This window comes from Acomys russatus, chromosome 15 (assembly GCF_903995435.1).
Source record: "Acomys russatus chromosome 15, mAcoRus1.1, whole genome shotgun sequence".
Classification (NCBI taxonomy): Eukaryota; Metazoa; Chordata; class Mammalia; order Rodentia; family Muridae; genus Acomys; species Acomys russatus.
Window position 1 is genome coordinate 41,080,585 of NC_067151.1, and position 16,871 is coordinate 41,097,455.

The 16,871-nt window shown below is 40.5% G+C and overlaps 1 protein-coding gene across 1 annotated transcript in view; it reads left to right on the top strand.

The window, feature by feature from the left end:
- Lekr1 (leucine, glutamate and lysine rich 1) overlaps positions 1-16,871 on the top strand; it is a 170,274-nt gene that overhangs the window by 127,858 nt on the left and 25,545 nt on the right. The window contains exon 10 of the mRNA XM_051157263.1: positions 11,081-11,174. Coding sequence (XP_051013220.1) covers positions 11,081-11,174 — 94 coding nt within the window. The remainder of the gene's footprint in view (positions 1-11,080; positions 11,175-16,871) is intronic.

A 16,871-nucleotide genomic window follows, 5' to 3' on the forward strand; every position in this document is an offset into this window, starting at 1 on the left:
AGTGTCCAGTGTGCCTCCCACCATAGTAGAGGGCTGTGGGTCAGGTGGCTTACAGAGTGCCTCCCACTATAGTAACAGACTATGCTAAATACACCTAGTTCTTACCAGACTTGGTCACTTGACATTGAAATGTCAACAGAAGTTTTCAAATATCTGTTTTGATTGTTTTTCTTTTCTGTCTGCTACAAAAGCCCGCTCCTCAGGTAAGACTTGCTCCTAGTTGGTGTCTTAAGACAATACCTCTGGAGGTGAACAGCAGATGGCACATTCTGTGAGCAAAAAATAAATATTTGTATTATATGACATGAAGTTTCAGGTGTAAGGCTTGAGGTATTATTTCACTAAAACAGCAGTCAGGTGGAAAGCTGGGTACATGAGTCATACTCGAATTTATCTGAGCTGCAGATAAAATTTAGGAGTTGCCAGCACCTACATCAAATTAGAAGATGAGTGCAGCAGAGAAATGTCCAGGAGGAACACCATGACCTATGTGTTTATGGCTGCCCCACCTCGTCACCCAGAGCCTGGTCATTCTGCCTTACTTCCTCCGCTCCAGCCTAAAGAAGACAACCAGAGTGCGTGCCTGCCTCACAATCAAAGGCAACCTTCTTTTTTAGTTCTCTGGACTTTAAACAGCACAGCACAGCTGCAGTGACTAATAGATATGTAGAAGGCTCAGTAAGTATTAAGAAGTCCGGCCCAGTGGACATCGTCACCAACCACTGAGCTCAGGACAGAGAACCTCCCGCAACCTTGAAGCCCCTGGGTTTCTCCCCAGCCCCATCCAGTTTTCCCTTCTGCTGTGGTAGTCTTCAACCTGAAGTTTTGCTCAACAAATTAGGATAAAAAGAAACACCCTCAAAAAAACTGATAAAGAACATCTTCAAACCTAGAAGCCTGTTATAACCCAGTTTCTCTGTAATTTTTATCAGTTGTGTTTCTAGTCCTAAAAATATTAGACTTTACACGTGATTTATCTTCATAGAATTAGGTTCTGGAGCTAGGGATACAGCTGGGGGCTAGCACTTGCTGAGCGTTCGGGGAACCCTGGGTTGGATGCCCAGTGCACGCCCCAAACTCATACTGTGTGCATCGTTCTGTGCTTTCTTCTTTGTGCTCAGTGTTCAGTCCCAGAGACTCATGCCCAATATCTAAAGGACCATCGTTTGCCAGTCTGTATTGTAGCCTGAGGGACATCACCATTTATCCAGTCTGCATCAGCTTTCTCTCATAAGCTTTAATATGCAGAAGTTCCATTGTAGCTTAGTTCTAAGGATATCTAAATACTAATTATAATTTTTAGTTTGATCTATAGCTTATTCAGAAACATTTAAATTTTTGCAAGTACATGGTGGTATCTTATTTATATTTTATAACTGGTATTTGTTTACAGAATATTTGATTACAGAATGTAGGCTATATCTTATAAGGAATATAATTAAAATGTATACTTTTAAAAAGTTACCATGTAAATAGCATAAAATAATTGGATGAAATAAAATTTAATAATATATTTTATTTAACCTAATGTATCTACAACACACATCATCAATTAAATGTGCAATCTTTCGCACACAATGAACACGAGTTATGAAAGAGGATATAAAGCTAATTGTTTTTCTAGTTATAACTCTGTCATGGGTTTTTAACTTTTGATGGTAGGGAAGTACATAAAAATATGTTTTTCAGTGACAGTATAAAATCCAATGTGACACTCAGCTGCTTCTGTTCACAATGGCAGCTCCAACAGTAAAAAAGTTAATTAAGGTGTGTAGTCTTTGGGTAGGTCTGGTTAGTTTTAGTGTGTGGTTTTTTTTTTTTTTTCTATATCTTTTATAATGTTTAAAAGTTATTGTAGATACTTCAGATTATGAGTTTGAATGTTCAAATGTCACACAGCACATCTCAGTTTGGACTAGCCATCTGTAAGTGCCTAATAGCCTATGATACTAGATAGTGCAGGTTATAGTAAAATGGTTACTTACAATTTTTTAAAATATGACATTTATTTTCTGGCCTAATATGTACACAACTTCATATGAACTAGGAAATAATTATATGTTTTTCCATAACTTGCATACAAGGGTTCTGCATACTAACCTCAAGTCAGCCTTCCTGTTTGCAGTCAGTCTTCTCTCCTTACCACATTATCTCCATCGGTCCTCCCATGTGCATTACAAGTCCTGCAGGGTCTACAATGTGCAGTGTGTGTTTCCATAGCTACCTGTAGGGACACTGGAATGAAGTTTTTGTAACTAAAGGAGCCACGTTAACTTTGACCACAGTAGTGTGGATTTGGCAGTTTCCTTTTACAGCGATGTCAATTTCTTTATTTTGGAGGTATTTCAAGTGCTGCATCTAAGTTTAAGACACTCATAGTAAAATTAGCCCATCAGCATTTCAGTCCCCCAAATAATGGCTTTAGTTCTAAAAGTCTATTTTCCTGGTAACCCTGGTAATTTTCTTCTTTTAATATGTAGCTATTAAGTGTTTTCCACACATTTCATCTCCATCTTTACCCGCCCTTGTTTTAGGGCATTTTATATGAAGAACACAGCACTACAGTTGCTTGTTAAGTTTATTTGTATTGCTTTCTCTCTCCTTTTGCCATTATTTGTTATTATTATTTTAATCTTTCTATTCACTTTCTCTTTTCTTTCTTTTTTTTTTTTTTTTTTTTTTTTGCTCATTATAGGCTTTTGGGGAAAGAATTATTAGAGTTTTATGTATTTTCTTGGCACTTTTTTTCACTAGCAATCTATTCCATTTTTATTATTTTAGTTGTTATTGTTGAGATCCTATCATACATATTTAATGAAGTCTAAAATTAATATCTTGAATTCATTTCAAACAATAAAAAGAGCAAAGCCCACAAGAGCTGATATCCTCTTGACACAGCCTGTATTTTTCCCAGTTTGTTGGAGTTTTTTGTTAGTCCCTCTAATTGCACATAATCAAAGTTACTTTATACAGATAATATTAACCTATACATACTATTTTCCAACCTGCTACATAACTTTCATGGTTTCATGGCATAGTACAAAATAAAAATGTAGGACCTTTCATTCATAAACTGCAAAGTTTTTCCTGTGACAGGCTGCTCCTCAACCTGTTATGGTGGCTTTGTTTTTATTTAATGTCACACTTGCTCAGACATAGCACTATCAGAGTGTAAGAACAGGCTCGGACTGGTATGGTATCTACATGCAAGCCCTGCTCCCACCTGAAGCAGAGGATGGCAGCAGTGGGTGAAGATGCAGAGTGCAGGGAGCTGGCAGGGCCTGAGACTAAGTTGGAGTTGAGGCTCCAAGACACTAGCACATGTTTAGTTGACCTATTGTCTTGGTTAGGGTTTTGGATGCTGTGAAGAGACTCCTTGACCATGACAACTCTTAAGAAAACATTTAATTGGTACTGGCTTACTGTTCAGAGATTAGTCCATTGCCATCATGGCGGGAAGCTTGGCGGCATGCAGGCAGGCATGGTGCTGGAGAAGGAGCTGAGAGTTCCGCATCTGGAGCAGCAGGAGGAAGAGAGTGACAGTTAGCCACTGGCTCTCCGCTTCTGAGACGTCAAAGCTCACCCCTGGTGATGCACTCCAACAAATCCAGAGCTACTTCAATAAGGCCATACCCCCTCTCCCTGGCACCCATAGACTTGTAGCCATATCACAATGCAAAATGCATTTAGTCCAACTTCAAAAGTCCCCATCATCTATCACAGTATCAGCTCCCTTAAAGAATCCAAAGCTCAAAGTCTTCTGAGACTCGTGGCAGTCTCTTAACTGTAATCCCCTGTAAAATCAAAATGAAAACCAAACCATATACTTCCAGCACAGGATATACATTACAGTTTCCAAAAAGGAACATACTAAGGAAATACTGGACCAAAAGCAAGATCAAAAACCAGCTGGGCAAACTCCAAACTCTGCATCAAGAATGTCTGATGTCAAAACACTCTTCAGATCTCCAACTTCTTTCATCTCTGTTGACTGCAGGACATAAGCTTGGCTGTCCTGGAACTTGGTATGTAGACCAGGCTGGCCTTGAACTCAGACATTTGCTTGCCCCTGTCTCCAAGGTACGGAGATTAAAGGCATGTTCCACTATATTTCCTTAATTCCTTTTCAAAAGTTGGAAGCTTAGCTGGGTGTGGTCTTGCCCTGATGTCACTACTCTCTTTATTCTATGTCACACTCGGCTTTTGTTTAATCTGTTTATCTCCTTGAACAAGGATTTAGCTACATTCCATTTCTTGGTTGCCCTATTTCTCCATTTTGTATTTTCCTTGTTCAGGTTTCTCCTTTTCTTTATAAATCATCATAAAAGTGAACACTAATAACCACATGACAAAGCCAGTACTAGGCTGTTTTGAGATTTCCTCTGTCAAACGAGTTAGCCTCAGGCAGATTTTTCAGAAGAGGGCAAAAAGCAGCCCCATTACTAGTCAAAATATTATCAGAATGGTCTCTGTGCCACATACAAATATTCTTCTCTGAAACCTCTAGAGCCAGGCCCCCACAGTTCACATAACCTTCAGCACCACTGTCTTCCATGGTCCTGCCATTATGGGCTATTAGGCCACACTTAAAGTGTTTAGCTGCTTTTCTAATTCAAAGTCCCAAAGTCCACATTCCTTAAAATAGGTCAGGCCTATCACAGCAATACTCAACTCTTGGTACCAACTGCTGTCTTAGTTAGGGTTTCGATTGCTGTGAAGAGACACCATGACCACAGCAATTCTATAAAAGAAAACATTTAATGACAGTTTCAGAGGTTTAGTCCATTATCATGATGATGGGAGTCATAGTGGTGTGCAGATTATGGTTCTAGAGGAGAAATTCTTAACCCCCAGGCAGCAGAAGGAGACTGCCACACTAGGCCTAGCTTAACCATCTATAAGACCTCAAACTTGCTCCCCTCCCCAGTGACACACCTCCTCCAACAAGGCCACACTTCCCAATAGTGCCACTCCATATGGATCCATGGGGGCTATTTTTTCAAACCACCACTATCAATCTCATTTCCTTTTAAGAAGAAATGTAAAGATTTAAATTCTTACAAATTTCAGAATGTTGACCTAAAAGCATTTGAAAAAGAAATTGGGCTTTTGGCATTAGAAAGGAAGGGAAATGTATGGTACACTGAGGAAATAGTCTATGGAGAACTTGCTGCTGAAGTCTGCAAAAATTTTAATTAAAATATAATCACATCATTCACCCTTTCGGTCTTCCTATCCACCCTGTGTCCCCTCTCCCTCCCAAATTCCTAGCCTCCTCCTCTTTAACTATTCTTATTACATATGCATATAAATATGTAAATAAAACTTGTTGGGTCTGTTCAGCATTGCCTGGACAATGATTTAGAGGACTAGCCCTAGGGAAAGCTAACTCTCCCTCTCTCAGCAGTTGTTAAATGCTTGTAGCTCTTCATAAAAGAGTGGGGCCTTTGGAGGTCGCTCCCATCTATAAGGGGTTGTCAACATATGCTGGACTTATTCAAATTCCATTTAGGCAGCCACATTGTTTAGATTTGTGGATGTGGCTTCCCCGTGATAGCTAGAAGGTACTCCTTGGTCCACTGGCTCTTACAGTCTGTCTGCCTTCTGAGAGGTTCCCTGCACCTTTAGTGCTGGAGTTGTGCTGTAGATGTATCTGTTATGGCTGGTTAACACACAGTCAGTCATTTTCTGCATGTGTGACCAGTTGTGGTTTTCTGTAATGAGCTCCTTCTGCTTCAGAAAGAAGCTTCTTTGACAAGGAGTAAGAGTCACATTTCCCTGTGGGCATAAGGATAAATGACACAAAGCTAGGAATTATACTGGTTTAATAGAGTGGAAGTAGAAAGGGAGGAAAGAGGGATAAACAATGCTTAAGGTGCTTGAAAAAATATAAGGAATCATTGTTTTATATTTACCTAAAGTCACATAAGATACATATATGCAAATGTATGTATATGTAGTTTAAGTAAAGGTAACCCCCTTGGGTGATAATACTCCTCCCAAGAGCCATAGATTGTCAATATCTAACAACAACAACACCCTGCACCAGTAGCAGGCATGAGAAACCTTGTTCAAGATGTTGGCCCAGAGAGTCCAAGAGAGTCCCCAAACCAATATAGGCTGTTGTTGTTGGGCCTGGTTGCCTCTTGAGAAGCTTGTTGAGGACACCATACACTTTGGCCATAGGCCTGGAACTGACCCAGAAGCTTCCTCCCTGAGCAACAGTCTTACAGTACCAGAAGGTGAAGTGCGAACTGCTAAGGGAGGAAAATGGTCATAGTCCCACCCAGCTGTGGCCCTTCCGAACCATAACAGACACCAGCACGATGATATTCCTAAAAGTACAGAAGTGATGCTTGTGTGTTGGCAGCACCTAACGGCTTTCTAACTGAACTTAAGGCCATGTTAGAGGAGCCTACTTCCAGCCTCTCCCACCTCCGGTAACCACTATACTATCCTTAAACTTTGTGAGATCAACTCTTGGTAATGCACGAATGAGTGAGACTGTGCAGCATTCACTTGTCTTTCTGTTCCTGGCTTATTTCACTCAGCACAATGATCTCCAGTTCTAACCACATTGTCCCAAGTGGCCGGAGTTCATCCTTTGTAATTGCCACATAGTAAGTAGCCCGTTGTGTTTTACCAAACTGTCTGTGTTCACATTAAGGATACTAGCCTCTTTCCATTTCTTGGCTATTGCGACACTGCACGTAGGACTGCAGACATACTGATTCCCCACCCCGCTTTGGATGTATACCCAGCAGTGAGATTGCTGGACCATATGGTAGCTCTACTTTTAGTTTATTAAGGACAGTCCATCTTGTTTTCCAAAATGGCTACACTAATTTACATTCCCAACAACAGTGAGAAAGGGCTCCCTTTTCTCTTCATCACCAGCATTTCTCCTTTTGTAATAGCTGTTCTTACTGGGAGCTTTGATTCACACTTCTTGGGGATTAGCACTTGCCTGCTGAGGCATTTGCTTGTCTTCTTTTCAGAAATGTTTGCTGCTATCTTGTATCAGGCTTTCGCTCCTAGTTGAAGAATTATCAGATGTGTGGGGTCCCAGTACGGCATCCCAGGATGCAGGCAGCTTCTTTGGCCTGATGGCTGCTTCCTTTGCTCTGCACAAGTGTTTTGCTCTGTCATAATCCCATTTGTCAAGGTTTGCTTTGGTTTACTGTGATTTTTAGGTCATGTCCAAAAACCTTGCTTGTTCAGATGTCCTAGTTTCCTCTGTATTTTCTTTTAGTAGCTTCATTTTCCAGATCTTACCTTTGAGCCTTTAATTTGTTTTTAGTTGGATTTCGCACCTGGTCAGGTAAGGGATCTAATTTCATTCTTCTGTCTATTCAACTTTCCAACCATTATTGAAGTGGCTGTCCTCTGCCCCCTGCATGTCACATTCCCTATTCTGTTCCAGTATTTGTCCCTGTCAAGTTTATGCTGTTTGATTATTACAACTTTGCAGTTTATTTTTAAAATTTAACATAATTCCTTTACCTCTTTCCCTTTGCTAAACACCATTTTGTCTATTAATGCTTTTGTAGGTGTGTGCGTGCGTGCGTGCGTGCGTGCGTGTGTGTGTGTGTGTGTGTGTGTGTGTGTGTGTGTGCGCGCGCGCGCGCGCGCGCAAGTACACATGTATGTAGCCCTAGAGAACTTTAAGGATTGTTTTCCCTGGATCTCTGAAGAATGTCTTTGGTAGGTATTACAATGACTACAGACACTTTTGGCAATATGTACATTTCAACAGTATTGTTTCTCTATAAACATAGAGTGTATGTGTATTTAAATTTTAAATTCCGTTTTATATAATTTCATTGTAGAGATTGTTTACCCTTTTGGTTAGATGTACTACAGTGCATTTTATTTTTTATAGTTCCTGAAAAATGGGATGGCTTTCTTGGTTTCAATTCTTGGTTTCAATTTTACATAATTTGCCATTGGTATTTAACAACATTAATTTTCACATTTTACGTCCTGAGACTTTGCTAAATTTGTAATGTTAACCTTTATTGGTGTTTGGTGAAGTCTGAGTTTTTCTCTAAATAAGACCATGTCATCTGCAAATAGTGACAATTCACCATCCTCTTTTCCAGTTCAGATGCCTTCATTGCTTTCCTTTGCTTGATTGCGCTGCCTGGGGCTTTCAGCCCTGTGTTGAATACAGCTGATGGTCTTGCTCGGGATATTATGAGAGACTGCTTTCAGCTTTTCCTATGCAGCACAAGATCAGATGTAGCTTCTTCTGTTTGCTTTTATTGTCTTGAAGTACACGTATGTTCCTTCTATACCCAGCTTGTTCTGTATTGAATGTTGAATTTTGTCAAGGGCATTTTTAATGAATTGAGGTGATCAAATAGCTTTTGTCCTTCATTTTGATGGTATGGTTTATTTTGATTATTGATTTACATGTGTTTAACTATTATGGGTAATGATAATAATCTTTTTGAATTTTGCTAATATTTTGTTGAGGATTTTTTTCATCTACGTTCATCAGGGATATTAAGCTATTAGAACTGAGATGTTGTTGTGTGGTTGGGGTAACAACAGGATAAGGCTGGCAACATTGCCTGTGTTTGGAGAGATTCCCTCATATTCAATTTTGTGGACTAGTTTAAGAAAAGCTGACACCAGTTCTTGTTTAAATGTTTGGTAGAATTCAGCATGCAGTTGTCTTCTCCTAGGCTTTTCTCTGATGGGAGACTTTGGGAAAGATTAAGTTTTGTCACAGGTGGATGCTTCTTGGCGGGCTTTACCCTTGGGGCACCCCATGAATACCTTGTGACAGACTGAGTGGAGCCATCCTGGGCCTGGAATTCAGGAAGCAGACCTGGGAACCCCAACTGGGCTATTGTTTTTCTAATTGACCCTCAAGAAAGAAGGAGACCGCCCTTCCCATGTGACTCAGACTGGTGGAGAGGAGAAAACAACAGGTTCAGCCTGGGTTTGGGCATGTGTAGAGCAACGAACAGGCCGGACCAGCACGTGGGCCAGAGAGACACCTAAGGACACGTCCCATAGAACGGATACCGGAAGGTTCACTCTTTTGTCCCTTTAACCTTTTTTCCTTCTTGTGTAAGCTAGTTGGGTTATATAATAAAGTTTAATTGTTAAAAAACAGAGCCAACAGGAGACTTATTTTTTAAATGACAGATTCAGTTACTTGTTATTTTTCTCTTCAATTTTCTTCTACTTTATGGTTCAGCTTTGGTAACGTGTATGGGCTCTGAAAAGTATCCATTTCTGTGTTATCCACTGTAATGTGTCTTTTCATCTCTGATTTTTTTTTTTTTTTTTTTTTTAAGTTATGGACTCACTATGTAATGCTGGTGTCCTGGAACTTGCTGTGTAAACAAAGCTGGCCTCAACCTCACAAAAATCCATATGCCTCTGCTGGGATTAAACAAGCACGCTGCCACATCTGGCCATATCTGAGTTTTAAACATCTTTCTTATATGTACATAGGGTAGGGAGGGTGTGTGTGCAGGCAACTTACAGGCACACTTGGGATCAGAGACAGACAGCAGATGTCATGGAGCTGGAGCTAGGGGTAGTTGTGCACCACCAGATGTGTGTGTGTGTGTGTGTGTGTGTGTGTGTGTGTATACATACATATATATATATAATATATCATATCAATATAAATAAATACACACACACTAATCACTTTACAGCCTGATCCTTGCTCCCTTCCCCTCTCCTCCCAGTCCTCCCCCTCATGTTCCCCTTCCTTCTCCCCTTTCCTTCTTAGAGGGGGAAGCTTGAGAGGAGAGAGGGGAAGGGGCAGGGATCAGGCTGTAAAATGATTAAATAAATTAAAAAACAATAGAAAGGGGTAGCAGCAGGACTCTGCATTCTCTCCCACTGAGTCCCTACCAGGCAGCCCAGGTAGAGAAAAGGGATCTGAAGACAGGCAACTGAGTCAGAGCTAGCTCTTATTTTCATTGTTAGGGGACCCACATGGTGACCATGCTGTGCATCTGTCACTTATGTGTAGTAAGTCTTTTGTGTAGGCCAATCTAGGTGCAGCCCATGCAAGCTCTTTGGTTGGAGGTTTAGTCTCTGTGAACCCCCCAGGGACCCAGGTTAGTTTACTCTATATGGTCTTGTGGTGTCCTTGACCCCTCTGGCTCCCTCAATCTTTCCTTCCACTCTTCCACATCTCTTTCCATCAACTGCTGGATGAAGCCTCTCAGAAGACAGTTTTGCTAGGCTCTAGTCTGTGAGGACAACAGAGTATCATTAATAGGGTCAGGGGATAGACATTTAAAGTGGATGGAAGGAGGTAGCTGTGTGGGAGAGGGGGTGGGGAGAGTGATGAGGGGAGGGTGAGGATCAGGGAGAAAGGGGGAGGAGGGAAAGAGGGGAAGACCTGGAAAGAGAACGGAAATCGGTGGTGAGCATCTCTGGGACAGGGAGCCTCCCCGGAGTGTATGGGGTGACCCTAGCTGAGATTCCTAGCGGCCCAGGTGGGGGGTTGAGGGGCTGGCGGGGGGGGGGGTACAGAGTCTGAAGTTGCCACCTCCTGTAGCCAGGTGGGACTTCCAGTGGAGGGAGGGGGACACCAACCCTCACCTTCTACCTTGTTTGAGGCAGCACCTTCTGTTCACCACTGAGTACACCAGGCTAGCAGGGTCCAGAGCTTCTGGATTCTTGTGTCTCTGCTTCTCATCATGCTGTAGGAGCTCTGATGTTGCGGAAGCAGGCCACCATGCTTGACTTCATGTGGGCTCTGAGGCTCCGAGCTCACAACCTCACGCTTGTATGGCAAGCACTTTACCCACGAAGCATCTCCTCAGCCCTTCAGAGTTTTTTGTTTAGTTTGTTTTGTTGATTTGTTTGTTTCCTTTTTGTTTTTTGTTGTTGAGGCTCGTCTTCTGGCTGTGTGCTCTTGAATGGATAGAGCAAGGGAAGTTACAATGATGACTGGGGTTTCAATTCAAGCAGTGCCCATGATATTAAAGAGAACACACATATTACGTTGTGAAAAAACATCCTCCGAGACAGGAGTTGCAACTTTGGGGTGGTCATGAGGGCTAAGTTCCGACTCATCTGTTGGGTTTGTGGTTTTCAGGGAGTTGATGCTGGTTTCTCATCAGAAAACCGTCGAGCAGTTGCAGGAAACCCTGAGGCAGAAGCTGTTGAGCGAGGATAGCTGGAGGGAGGAGGTAAGGCTGGCCGCCTCTCCCGGCAGCATGTGTCCTACCTGCTTTTGAACATTGTACATTGTATCCGTCTGCCAGAAGACTATTCCACATAGATTTCTTTGTTTCTATGAATACTTTTGATTCCACCTGGAATTTCCAACTCCAAATATCCTTAAGATAATATGTATTTTCCAAAAGATTAGACAATATGGTAGGAAGGAAAAGGAAAAAATAAAAACTAGATTTTGAAATCTGGTAATGTTAGGATATTCCTTGGTTCGTATACAGAAAAACATAATTTTAATCTTTAAATATTTACTTTTTTCCCCAGAGAGTCTCAGAATCTGTATTTGATCACATTTGTTAAAGCATAGACATGCCAGTAATTCTCACTTCTTCACTTTTGAAAGAAGAGAAATGATTTTAAATTATTAGTTATGAAATTTTGACCATTTCATTCTGGTAGCGTTAAATGAACAAACATTTCTCTTTCTACAACTAAGACTATTCGTTCTCAGAGCATGAAAAAGGTATACTGTGGTCTTTGGACTTTGCTATATTTTTCAAGGTTTCCACAATGAATGACGAAAATACATCGACATAACAAAGTCACAATTTTTACGCTTTTAGTCCCTACTTCCTCAGCATGCGCAGCCCTACTCACAAGGGTCTGGTGCCTCAAGCTGCTTGCTGCCTCTGTTAATGGCTCTGCTAGAGTCTAAATTTGTCACTTCCATTTCTAGTTTAGACAGCCTCGACCAGTACTATCCTGTTACGAATATCTATACCTTCTCCCTTGTCCTTAGATAGTCAGTTTATGACTATAACGTGACCAAGTGGTTACGGTGTTACCTGCCCCAGCTAAGGCTGGGGCAGGAAAATACGACTTGAGGCCAGCCTGCATGGAAGAGACCCGGTGCGAAGAAGACAACTGCTATTACATACAGTTGCACATAGGTGGGAATAAGATCTGAGACCCGAGGCTGAAGTTGCTGTGAATGCTCCAGACTTGCTTTGTGTAGTAGTGTAGTAGGTCTTTTCTTTCTTGTATAAGGCTCCCACTTATAATTGCTGATGAATCTTGGTCTAGTTAATTGGATTGTCTGCTCTTTTCATTCCCCCCAAACCTTACCATGTTAATGTGTTACTACTCAAGAAGATGATCTTCCCTGTGTTTGTAAGGCCCTGGCTTCCATCCCAGCACCCCCTGAACTGTCAATCAAACAGTCCAATGCAAGAGCCTTGTCCTTTAAAGCTCAGAGGGTAGAATAGTTTCGGTGCTGTGGTGAAGGCCTGGAAAAGTAATCTGTCATGGCCATGAGACTTGAGATGAAAGCAGCCCTTTGGAGAGCAGCTTGTGTGGATATTTATTATGAAATTCTCTAAATGTCCCATATTTTGACTCAGAGATTGTTATGGTAGAGTTAATGAGGATAGAGTTATTTTCTCCAACCCCAAAGGTCTTCCACGTACATTAATGGATGGGCTGAATGCTTTTGCCTTCCCTGAGAAGCTCTCCACACTCACATTCCACTGGGGTTTTAGGTACATACCACTGGAAGAGGGTCTTTATGGCTCATTCTAGTCCTGCTCAGAGATCAAGCTAGTGCTAGCATCTGACATTAAAAAATTTATGGCACACACCTGTAATCCCAGCACTCAGGCAGAGGCAGGCAGATCTCTATGAGTTGCCTAGTCTACAAAGTGAGTCCAGAACATCCAAGGAAGGCTACACAGAGAAACCCTGTTTTGAAAAAACAAGCAAACAAAAATATCCAATATTCTTGCTTCATACAAAGTTAGCCTGGTGGTGAAAAGGATCCTGGGTAATATTGTGAGAGTTCCTAAGTGCTGCTTACTGTCTCTCTCGTACTTTATGCTGATCTTTCAGATGTCTTCTGGCATGTGTATAATTTCCTATAGTATAAATAGATTTCTCATTTGTTGAGAGGCCATCCCTTCTTAATAAATGTTACTATTTAACCAGCAGTTAATCATGATCAGACCAGTAAAGCCAGAAAATAATAAGAATGTCTTGACTGTGTTAGCTATTAAGACTATGAATAAAAAGTCCCCAAAAAGTCCTCTCCTGAGAAGGAGAATCACTAATGTGACATTGTCATCTTTTTCTTGGGTCACTGTGCCTTGGCGTAGGAATGAAATGTTCTCTTTACAAATATATAATGCACAAATTAGAATAAACTTAATAACTTAAATGCTTTTAACATTTTTTAAAAAGTAGATTGCAATTTGTGCCTGTGCTTAATTATTTTAGAGTATGTGAAAAACACATAATAGGATCAATAGTTGCTATGCAACAAAAAGGCCACATTTTAAAATAACTGTTTACTAATTGTCATGAATTTTTGTTTATTTTAAGTATTGCTTGGGTACAAAGAAAGCAAATTAATGGGCACAATGAACCTTTAAAATTGGTTCCAAATGCACAATATTGTTACTGTTCATTTAAAATTTTGTGATGAAAAAATTATCTTGCAGCCTGAATAATTATATAACCAATTTATATCACTTGTTGACACTTACTTTTTAGTATAGCAGACAAATTCCAACCAAATATTTTCTTAGATTATCATTAACATATTATAGTCTAGAAACATTTTAGAAGTGTACTAATGACCTCATTTTTAGAACAGAGACCTTTTGAAAACAAACAACACCCTATTTCCTGCCCAGAATAACCAGATTGACAGTGAAATGCAGAGAAGTAAACTTCACTTCAAAAAATAGTAAATTCCAAATTTGCCAGGCTGGTGGCCCAAGTCTTTAATCCCAACACTGGGGAGTCAAAAATAGGAGAATCTCTATGAATTTGAGGCCAGCATGGTCTACACAGAAGAACTCCAGGCCAGCCAGGATTACATAGCAAGACCCTTCTCAACAAACAAACCAACAAAAAAGAAACAATAAATTCCAAATTAGAAGGAACACAGAAAACTCACTCTTTTTTCAGTAGACAGTTCAAATGTCCTGATGGTTCCTAATGTGTTGTAATATGCTACCAACGAAGGAAGAAGACAGCACACAAAATACACAGTTTGACAGGGATGAAGTGATAGATAGATGAATAGATAGTCATTTTTTAATTGCCATAAACATATGGCTAAAATATTGAGGGCATAGTTTAATTTTTAAAATTATTCTATGTAACTTTAATGATTGAATTCATAAAATCTAAACATTTTAGATCTAGAATCACCTGCAAGAAATGTCTGATACAAACCAGTAATCCAAATAATGAAACAGTCCACTGTATTAGAGTCCTTACTGTATACCAGGCTTTGTGCTGAATACTTTTTATAAGTATAATTTGTATAAGTTTAAGTTTTATGACATCATTGTTCAAGTATATCAACGTGGTAGAGCAAGGAAGTGAGCTGACTGACATTACCTGCATTCTCCAGCATCTGAGTCTAAGACTTCTGTATTTCTCCAGGGTACAGTAGCAACCACCAGATTTATCTTCCATCAGAACAAATAAAACCCTGGGAGGAAAATAAACAAATACTGAAAACAGTGGTTTCCAGACATCTGACTAACAGTGACAGACCTGTGGCTGTGGTAGCTTAGTCCCTTGACAGTCTCTAGGTGAGTAGGAAACGGGCTGAGCTTGGCATCTTCTTTGAACTGAGAAGTCCATGAGGATCAAAGTAGCAACAGTTCTCAAGGCAGTATTTGCAGAAGAGTGGTCTAAAGAGAAGAAATGTGGGTGATCTAGGGAAGTACATGTTGGGAAACGTTAGCCAGGAAAGGGGAATCTACGAGAAGTAAAGAGAAGATCCAACACTCACATACAGCCAGGTGTTAGCCTGTTTTCACCAGACTAGAAAACCTGCAATACACAGGACACCCAGAGGCTGTCCATAGTTGGCATTCTATCATTGGGCATTGTTAGCCCTAGGCGAAATGATGCTTTGATCCTAACATGTCAAAAGGAAGATCTAAATAAGCTGACATTCCACTGTATCCCGGAATAAATACCACACACATTCACAGAAATATTAACATATCTAGACTCTGGAAGACAGACAGAAGTGAAGCACAAGCACCTGCCCAGGAAAAACTCCCAATGCCCGGTGTCTAACCCATAATGTCCATACACAGAAAGAACTAGAAGAATAGAACTTAATGTCTGGAAAAACTCCCAATGCCCAGTGTCCAGCCCATAATGTCCATACACAGAAAGAACTAGAAGAATAGAACTCAGTGACTGAAAACTGACCAGAGCAGCCTGAGAGTTGACCCAGTCTCCCAGAGGAGCCAGGTTCAGTTACCATCACCTGCATGGTAGCTCACAACTGTCTGTAACTGTAGTACCACGGAATCTTGGTGCCCTGTTCTGGCTTCTATGGGCACTGCACATGCATGATGCACAGACAGGCGTGCAGACCCAACACTCATACCCATAAAATAAAAATAAATATTTAAAATGACTCAGAAAGACACAGATGTTAAGATTAGAAAATAAGAACATTAAGACAGTTGACATAAGTGCTTGCCATATGTCCAAGAGGCAAAGAAAATTTTCATCATGTTTAGTCAAGCAAGCTATAAACAAGATGTAAATTGAAAACTGCAGTTCAGACCAGAGTACATTGGACTAATAAAAAATTGGACATCCCACAAGAAAAGTCCAGTGTACCTAAAAACACAGTAAATAGAAAGAAAAGCTTTTCAAGTAAAATAAGATTTTCTTTTACAGTCTCAAAAAGTGAAAAGCAGACCATTCGTGAGGGAGCTGTGAGATACTCTCAAGTGGCTTGACATATGCAGCTAGAATTCCTGAAGATCAGAGAAGAGAAGGGAAACAGAAGTATCTGGATAAACAATGGTGAAACAATGATGAGTTAAATCAAAATAGATTTACAAGGCTCAACAGACCCCAAGCACAAGAAAGCAAGCACACCAAAGGACATTGTGATCCAGTTCTCAAAAAAAATTGAAATTTTAAAAATTTTCTTTTTCTTCTCTCTTCCTTCTTTCCCTTTTTCTTTCCTTTTCTCCTTCCTTTCTTTTCTTTGTTTCTTTCTTTGTTTGCTTATTTCTTTTTTGCTTTCTTTCTTTCTTTCTTAAAGCAATCAGGAGGCTGTAGAGATAGAAAGAGGTTAAGAGAATATACCACTCTGGTAGAGGACCCAAGTTCAGGTCCCAGCAGCAACGATGGGGTGCTCACAACCATCTGTATCTCTAGCTCCAGAGTATCTGATATCTCTGGCCTCTGCAGACACCTGTGCTTACATATACAACCCTACACACAGACACATATACATAATTAAAAAATAAGAATTCTTTCCTTTTATACATTTTCTTACATAGTATATACTGTTTACAGTTTCTCTTCCTTCTACTCCTCCCAGCTCCTCTCCACCTCCCTTTCAGATCCACTCCCTTTCTGTCTCTCATTTAAAAAAAAAAAAAAAATATATATATATATATTTGGCATTGGACAAAACAAACAGAAGGAAAGGAGTTCAAGAGAGACACAAAATCAGAGACCCACTAGTTCGCATATTCAGGAATCCTATAAAAACACGAAGCTGAAAGCCATAACATATGCAAAAGACCTGGTGCAGGCCCTGTGCATGCTCTCTCGGTCTCTGTGAGTTCATATGTGCTTTGATTAAATTGATTCAGGGGGCCTTATTTTCCTGGTGTTCTCCATCCCCTCTGGCTCTTACACTCTTCCTACCTCATCTTCCT